Consider the following 8,688-nt stretch of genomic DNA (forward strand, 5'->3'; position numbering starts at 1 on the left):
ATATTATATTCATATGATTTTTATTATATTAAACATTTTTTAATTTTTATCCTACCGTATTCAAATAGTATAATATAATGTTCAACAAGCAAAAGTGTTTTGTATTAATTCTGACTTTTGTTGGCGGTCGGGAAAGGGAACAAATTTTCTACTTAAACGTGCCATGGCTTTACGTCGAACTATAGTTAACTTTTAGTTTTGGTCTTACTGTAATGTTTTAGGATAAAGTTTTCAACTCTAATTTAATATTCTATTTTTATAATGTGAATTAACTATGGTTAATACAATTAATTATTTTAATTACAATGTTAATGTGAGTTAATAAAAACACAAATTCCAAACTCTAATACAAAAAAAAATCTTCTTAGCATGATGATTTTAAATTATATATTTTTAAATTAAAATATAAAAAATTTAAATTATACTAAATTAAAATATAAAAATTAAATTCTAAATTGTAACATACTAAAAAAACCAAAATCATAATTTAACTTTTAAATCTTAATATATCCAAAAACGTAAAATAAATAAATGATGACTTGAATTTCTAATAAAAAACAACATTCAATTGAGTTTTAATAAAAAAAACTAACAATCAATTAAATTCTGAAATTTATATTTTTTTGTTGAAGTCCCTAACCTTGTTAAATGATTATGTGATAATTTATGTGGTTAATTATGTGACAGATGATGTTGAAAATTGATAATGTGATAATTGATGTAGTAATTGATGTGGACACTTGATGATATGATATATTATAGATTTTTAGGATTTTTTATTTCAATTTGAACAAATGAATGTCTAAAATTAGATGGATCGAGATGCTCATTTGTCTATGTTCATTTCAATCCAATTTTAGTAATTTTATATATTTTTATAATTTAAAATTACAAAAAATAAACTTGATTTTTAGAAAAATTTGAAGGTAATTTTAGATAATTTTTAATTTTTTGGGTTAATATGCTTTTTTTTATAATATAACTAAAATTCAAAAATAAAATATGTTTTCATAACTCAAATATAAAAAAATTAAAAAAATACTATGATAAATTATAATTCCTAGCAAAAATTGAAAGGGATGATTTGGGTCAAACATTTCACTTGAAATTTGCAGCAATTTATACTTAATTTGCAGTTACATCATATGCACCTATATGATTTATAATTTTTTAAGTTATTTTTTATAATTTTATAATTTTTATTTTTATATATTTTTAAATTCTATTAGTTTTTTAATAATTTTAAAAAAAATTAGGATTTTTTGCTTTTTATTTTTAAATATTTCTTTTAACTTCCATATCATCCTTTATGTCATCAACCCAATCAACACAAAATTAACTTTGATAAAGGCTTTTACAGAAAATATAATTTTGAGAGCTTAATTGATTATTAAATTTTTATTCAATTTCTAATCGAATATATTTTACCGATTAAGAAACTTATACATGTATATATATCAAATAAGTTAATGGGTAAACTACACCATTAGTCACTAAATTGTGGGTAAATTTTTATTTTGGTTACTTAACTAAAAAATGTTATAATTTAATCACTGAACTATTAAAAATTTTCATTTAAGTCATTGAACCATTAAAATTTTTTTATCTAACTCATTGAGCTGTCAAGTTTTTTTTAAGTTCTGCTAGCGAGTTCTAAGCGACAATTCAACAATCAATACAATGGATCAATATCCATCAACGAGTCGAAGAGCATACCTTAGATCTAAGTTGATCTGATAGACAGTTTCGAAGATTGGAAAAAAAGTTGTTAGAATTTTGGTTCGTAGATTCATGACATTCAAAGCTGTTTCATGCAAAAAAAACTGAATCGTAGAAGAGAAGGGGAAATAAAGCTTGTGAATAGAGAAAGTCATATTGCATCGATTTCAATAGCCCCACTATTTAAATAAAAACTTTTGAATAGTTCAGTGACCAAATTGTAACTTTTTTAGTTAAGTGACCAAAATAAAAACTTCTCATAATTTAGTGACTAATGAAATAGTTTACCCTAAATTTTCATTTAATTTCGTTCTTTTAGAAAAAAAATGGGCCATCGGATAGGCCCAGACCCAATTTAACTATGTAAAGGACTTGTGATACAAACAAGTTTCATCATGGAGTTGGTTTTAATTGGGACCTTTGCAAATTTAATAATTTTAAAAGGGTTAGATTTTTCGAATGATCCTTAATTCGATTGGTATTGATACTGTTATCAGTACAGGAGGATGTGACTTTAAATGCACTGAAATTAAGGATCATCAAAAAGAGTATATATGATAAAAACCTCTAATAAAATTAACATTAAAAAATATTTATAATAATTTGATTATTTTCATTTATATGGAAAAATTTTAATATATTAAATGGTTATTTCAACATATATTTATACTTTCAAACTAAAAAAAAAAAAGCAATAGATTTAATAAACACTAGAAACATATTTCATATAGATATAAAATTTTAAAATTAATTCGACCTTCAAATTCATTATTAAAAATATTTTTATTTAATTGAATAATTGGTTCAAATATTTAAATTCAATATTCATTTGCTTATATTAAATTAAAATCTCTATAATAATTAACCCAATACAGCTATTATTGGACTATGAAATTATAGGCCCAATTACTATGGTTGGGTTATTGGCCCAACCAAACCACGCTGCAACCACACGCCCAAAGCGTAAATGTTAACAATATATATACACAACGCCTGTAATGTGCTCGATTTTCTTCCCAAATCTCGTCGCCTCATTTTCTTCACTCGTTCAGGCTTTGGTTGGTTTTGTTGGTATTGAAAATGCTTGCTCGGCTCGCGTCTCGACGTTTTCTCGAGATCCGTCAAGCTTTCCGTCAATCTTCTGAGGTAATTCATTCCCTTTTCTTTGTTTCTTGTCATTTTCCTTCATTTTCCGTTCATCCAAACACCTCCTAGATCTTATTTCCCTCTTCTGCAGGCCTCTCGATCTTTGTCCACTGCCCTGAACTATGTAAGTTCTAATCTTTCCATATTACAATGTCAATTTTCTGGGATTTTCTCCTTACTGGAAAAGATAGATGATTGAGTGAATTTGTGGTTTTTTTTGGGGTTGCAGCATCTTGATACCCCAGATAATAATCCCGACCTTCCATGGGAATTTTCCGAGGCGAACAAACAAAAGGTTAGTTTAATTTGAAATGCTTGCAATTGGAGTTATGGATTTTATTTTCTCCGTCATTGTAGGTTGGAAAGCTTATGACTTTTGACGGTGTTAGTAAAATGGGATTTGGGATTTGTAAAATATTGAGGAACTCTTGTAAACTTCAATAAATGTAGGATATTGAAATCAAAGGCCATTAATTTACTTCCATAACTTATATGAGTGCAAAGATTCTCATTCTATGTATGGTTGTTTAAAGCTGGTTTGTTCTCTAAGCTGTGTTACTCCTACTCTTCATTTTTGTTGAAGCATTGGAAAATTTTAAACGTTACCTGTATCTTGAATCCTAGTAACATAAATTCGAAGAATTGTATGAGATAATGAGAGTAGAATGCGTTTAATTTTCTCTCCTTGTTACATCAATCTATTTTCAATTATATGGAAGTTGAATCTGATTTTTAAGTTTACCTTGGGTATTTTAAGTGGCTTGGTTATTTGCAACATTTTTTAATCCAAAGTTGATTATGTCTTAATCTGGACTTATTATGTATAGGTCAAGGAGATATTATCTCATTATCCATCCAACTACAAGCAATCTGCAGTTATTCCTTTGCTAGATCTTGCTCAGCAGCAGCATGGAGGATGGCTTCCAGTTTCAGCAATGAATGCAGTATGTGGCATGAATAGTGTTAAATAAATTTGATTACATGCATTAATACTCTCAAATTAGTAATTTTTAAGTGTTTAGAAAGTCTGATTTTTAGTTAATATGAAGAATTAGACTGATGATTCATTTGGGCTTGAAAACTAACCACTTTTGGAGGTGAAGTTCAGTCTTCTTTTTTGGCTTCATATTAAGTGTTTGCCCTGCCATCTGGTTTCTGGTTTGCAATAAATATGCTGTTTTTAAGCCAAATTGCATTACAGACTTGTACTTCGTGACATATGTATAGTTATTAACCTATAGTGCTAAATATAATAGAAAAGGATTGCTTTTAGATAAACTTTTTGTCATGTAAGAGCTGTTAAGTACTTAACTGAAGAAAAATATCCCGAATCTTATTTTATTATATTTTCAAAAAATTCAATGTTCTATTGTCTGATTAAATTACCAATTTCTTTTTGAGTACTCCTTTTATAGTTAAAAATTTCCATGTTTGGTAGCAAATTTGTGCAAGTAGGTGGTTAATTTGATACAGCTGACTGCTGACCTAATACTAATATCCAGTAAAAGAATTACTAGCGTTAATCAGGTCAGCAAGTTGGTTATGATTTTCCTATGATGTCACCGTATGCATTGCTATCCTTATCATTGTTTTACACAAAATCCATGCTAGGAACTTTGTTAAGGAAATTAAATTTAAGTTCATGTTAGATCATGTAGATGCCCTCTATTTTTACTGCAGCATGCAAAGCAAAAGGGAATTCTTAAGCATGTTGTTTACTGGACTAGTAGTACCTGATCTTGTGTTAATATGATATGTGATCTGACTGAAGATTCAAGTTGATGAATGTATAGAGCCTGTAAAGAAAGGAAAAGTCGAGATAACTATATGACTACAAATAATTACATCTAGAATTATTTGAACTGAGGTTCAATTTGATTGTTAGACTGAAATACATAATTGTATGATTTCAATATTTGTCTTTTCAATAGCTAGTTTGCCTTTATCTGAAATTGCAAAAGAGTGAAATTTGGCTAGATCTTTTAACCACTGAAACAGTACTTGCTTAAACACTTTTTGTGGGTCATCTAATCTTAAATAGACATTACTTAATTATGCATCGGTCTGTTATTAAATTTCTGCTTGAAATGAAACATGAGCAAGTCTGTAGAGAGAATTCAGGTTCTCTTCTGTGGCTAAGCACATTAGTTAAACTACTTTGAGTGGTGCAGTCATTTTCCTAATGCAAAAGTTAAATGAATTATATTCAGAATCAAAGATTTAACTGTTGTGCAGGTTGCGAAGGTTATAGAAGTTGCTCCTATTCGTGTATATGAGGTTGCGACATTTTATTCAATGTTCAACCGGTCAAAGGTCAGAATTTATATTTGTTTTGCACCTCAAAGTCTTTTTTATGGTACTGCCAATGAACAAAGTTATAGTAGAGTTTATTCAATTGTTCTCAGGTTGGGAAATATCATCTGTTAGTTTGTGGCACAACACCTTGTATGATACGTGGTTCACGAGAAATTGAAGAAGCCCTATTGAACCACTTGGGGGTTAAGCGGAATGGTAAGTGCTGTAATTATTTTTACCTTTAGTTTGACATCTTGCAAAACTCATGTCAGAGTTTGAACTTTTAGATAGCATTGATGATTAAGTATCTATTGTTTCTGTGGTTTAGAGGTAACAAGCGATGGTTTGTTCTCAGTTGGAGAAATGGAATGTATGGTAAGTCTTTTCCTTCTCACTTTACCTATCCAGATCTGTATTTTCTTATTTAGCTTTTTAGCTTTGCTTTTTGATGGTATCTAGAAGTCAAATTGACAATAATTATATTTATTCATTTACGGCGACTGGTCCCAGAGGATCTTTGGAGAACAAATTCATGAAAAGGATCTATACCTAGGATACTGGAAAATTTTGTTGTGCAGCTAGCAATGCATGAAAACCTGTTCATGAAAACCTATAGGGTATTTTGTGGCTCGGCTTACCATATTATTTGTGTATTGCTACCTTTACACATTGTTATGGTATTTGCAAGACAAATTGCTATCAAGAGTTTGAAATCTATGCTATGCTGACCTTTTTTCGTTGTTAGACTGACAAGTTTGACATTTTACTAATTTGTTTCCTGCAGGGATGTTGTGTAAATGCTCCTATGATCACAGTTGCTGATTACTCCAATGGATCTGAAGGATACACATATAATTACTATGTGGGTTTCATGTGAATTCCTTTCAACTTTTCTATTTACCATACTTTGGTCTATTCAATTGACAAAAACCTACTTCAAGTTTGTTCTTTTCGGTACAAAGAAAGCCACAGCCTTGGGCTAAGGGAAAAGATTGTAGATGTTGGGGTTTGAACCCCAGGCACGTTGGATGCCACCTTTTAAGGATAGTTGCATGTATTAACAGAACTAAACCCAGGTCAAATGTCCTTTAATATATACATTTCATGTTTAACAATGCAGGAAGATATTACCCCAAAAAGAGTTATTGAGATAGTTGAGATGCTAAGAAGGGGAGAGAAGCTACCGGTAAGTGCAAGTTGCTCAGTAGTGCTTGGTTTCCCTAACAGAACTTTAGGGTGTTTGGATTTATTGGCTTTTGTTTCCATAGTGATACCACTAATGTAAGTTTTGATTTCTCTCCTTATCTCAGCCTGGCACTCAAAATCCAAAACGAATCAAGAGCGGACCAGAAGGTGGAAATACCACTTTGCTAACCGATCCCAAACCTCCTCCATGCCGTGATCTTGATGCCTGCTAATGTTAACATGCCACCGCAGTCTCAAATAATGTGAAGCTTGGGTTTGCCAAGGCTTTTTTGGATGTATGTTCTTGTTGAATTTGTGAAGCTCAACCAATCATATATTTTGAATTTTCCATGCAATTTCAACTTGGTATAAGTTATGAGATGACTAAATTTGCATTGTACCAAATAATTGATGTTAATGTTTTTGCCATAATCTTCTATGAAAGCAGGCCATAATTGTTGTGGTATTGGAATCCCATTAAACTTTTTTTTTTATTTTAAATCTTTTAAAGTTGACTTAGAACATGGGGTTTTCTCAGTTACAACTGACTAGAACCACCTTGAATGTATAGTAGATGTAGTTCAACATTATGTTATCAGTTTTCAGGATTCGGATTCCGTAAGGGTGATGTTTTTCAACGTTATGTTATCTGTGTTCACTTTAAATTATCAGTTTGGACTTTAGAATAGCCGTTTAAACTTTTGCATCTATGTTGAACTCTTGTTAGGGTGGGATTTTCGTCATGATAGACCATTGACTAGTAGCAACCAACGACGGTCCGCGTGGTGATCGACTGCCATAATCTAGGTTGGGTTTGAATGTTTGGGTAATACTTATGAGGGAAAAAAAAAGAAATAAATAAAAGTTAAGTTTTCCCTCAATTTTTAAAATTTTTTGCAGCACATTTTTATTTTTTTAATATATAATGTCATGTTAATTTATTATCTTCATATAATATTTATTCCAAAACTGTCATTTTAATTAATAGAATTAGAACTGAAATTTTAAAATTAAAAAAAAGGGAAATAAAAAATGATCAAATTAGAAAATCAGACTGTTAGCGGAACCTCCCCATCTTAACGCTTTTACTCAGCTACAACCAATTGATATCGATCTAGCGGCCCAGTGGTTTGTTGAAGATGTAGTTATAGAAGAGGAAAAAGGAGAGCCTATTCTTGGTAGAGAGGATGATGCTGAAGAACCTAAGGTAGTTGTTATGTCAGTTGCAACTGGTCTTGTATCTCAAAGGCGAACCAGGACTTCCTGTCTTGAATCAGAGTATGCAAAGATGAAAGTGGCTAGTAAAGGCAAAGGAAAACAATGAACAGCACTTGCCATTGATGAAGCCGATGATTCCTATGATAAGGATAATGTGCCACTGGCTAGATTGGCACCAAAGGCTGCAAAACATCGTTCTAAAAGACCCGGTGCTCCTTCCTCGGCCAAGAAAGAAGCAAGAACATGAAAAATGCTAGTGCCCCAAGGTTTTGAGGGAAGCTACTAAAGCTACTAGGCCTGAACCTGAGAAAAAGAAGCCACGACTCCTCATCCCAGTCTGTGCAAAGAGAATGAAAATTATAGCTGAAAGAGGTTTTATCATTGAGAGGAACATCTGACTGGGTGTATTGAAAATGGTATTAACATCTTCCTTGAACAGAATGATCTTTTTACTCAATTACACATGTCAAGCCATATGCGAAGAATCTGGTGAAGAAATTATATGCCAAACTCCAAACGTCACCCACATTACATGCAGACATATATTCGAGGACACTAGTTCACTTTCAATCCTACTGCCATCAGACATAAATTCGAGGACACTGGTTCACTTTCAATCCTACTGCCATTAGCAAATTCTTGCATCACATTGGTGAAGATGATGGTAATTATACTGTGAATCATGATGACTTGACCTCTCAGTTCAGTCCACTTATTTGAGAACTCGAACCTATATATATTCTGCTGCAGGCTATTTCTATTAGGAATTATTGGCTGCAAAAACAAAAAGAGTATGGTGGTTAACAAGAGAATGATAGAATTGTTGTACAAGGTAGATTTGTTTAATCTTGTTCATCATGGTGTTGCGACCTAAAAATTGGGCACGGGCGCTAGTCGGAGTGATTATTGAAAATTTAAAAATAGTGTCTCGATTTTATTCGAAAAGGAGTCGCCACCGATCTTTTTTTTTAGGTGTGATCGGACACCTAATAAAATCTTTTTTCTAGAAGAATTTTTTTTAACTTTTCTAAAGAAATAAGCAATTTAAGGTCCACATCAAAATCCAGAGAAAATTAGGGTCCGGGAGTCGGTTACGTGCGAGGAAGGTATTAGCACCCTTGCGAC

At 31.4% G+C, this 8,688-nt stretch overlaps 1 protein-coding gene across 1 annotated transcript; it reads left to right on the forward strand.

The window, feature by feature from the left end:
• The first annotated feature begins 2,707 nt into the window (after positions 1 to 2,707).
• LOC107961044 (NADH dehydrogenase [ubiquinone] flavoprotein 2, mitochondrial) lies at positions 2,708 to 6,811 on the forward strand. Its single transcript, XM_016897292.2, has 10 exons — positions 2,708 to 2,865; positions 2,957 to 2,989; positions 3,095 to 3,160; positions 3,693 to 3,809; positions 5,101 to 5,178; positions 5,271 to 5,376; positions 5,489 to 5,535; positions 5,945 to 6,022; positions 6,281 to 6,346; positions 6,471 to 6,811. Exons 1-10 carry the CDS (start codon positions 2,800 to 2,802, stop codon positions 6,576 to 6,578), a joined length of 765 nt encoding a protein of 254 aa, XP_016752781.1. The 5' UTR covers positions 2,708 to 2,799; the 3' UTR covers positions 6,579 to 6,811.
• The last annotated feature ends 1,877 nt before the right edge of the window (positions 6,812 to 8,688 follow it).

The sequence above is a fragment of the Gossypium hirsutum genome, chromosome A08, assembly GCF_007990345.1.
Source record: "Gossypium hirsutum isolate 1008001.06 chromosome A08, Gossypium_hirsutum_v2.1, whole genome shotgun sequence".
NCBI classification, from domain to species: domain Eukaryota; kingdom Viridiplantae; phylum Streptophyta; class Magnoliopsida; order Malvales; family Malvaceae; genus Gossypium; species Gossypium hirsutum.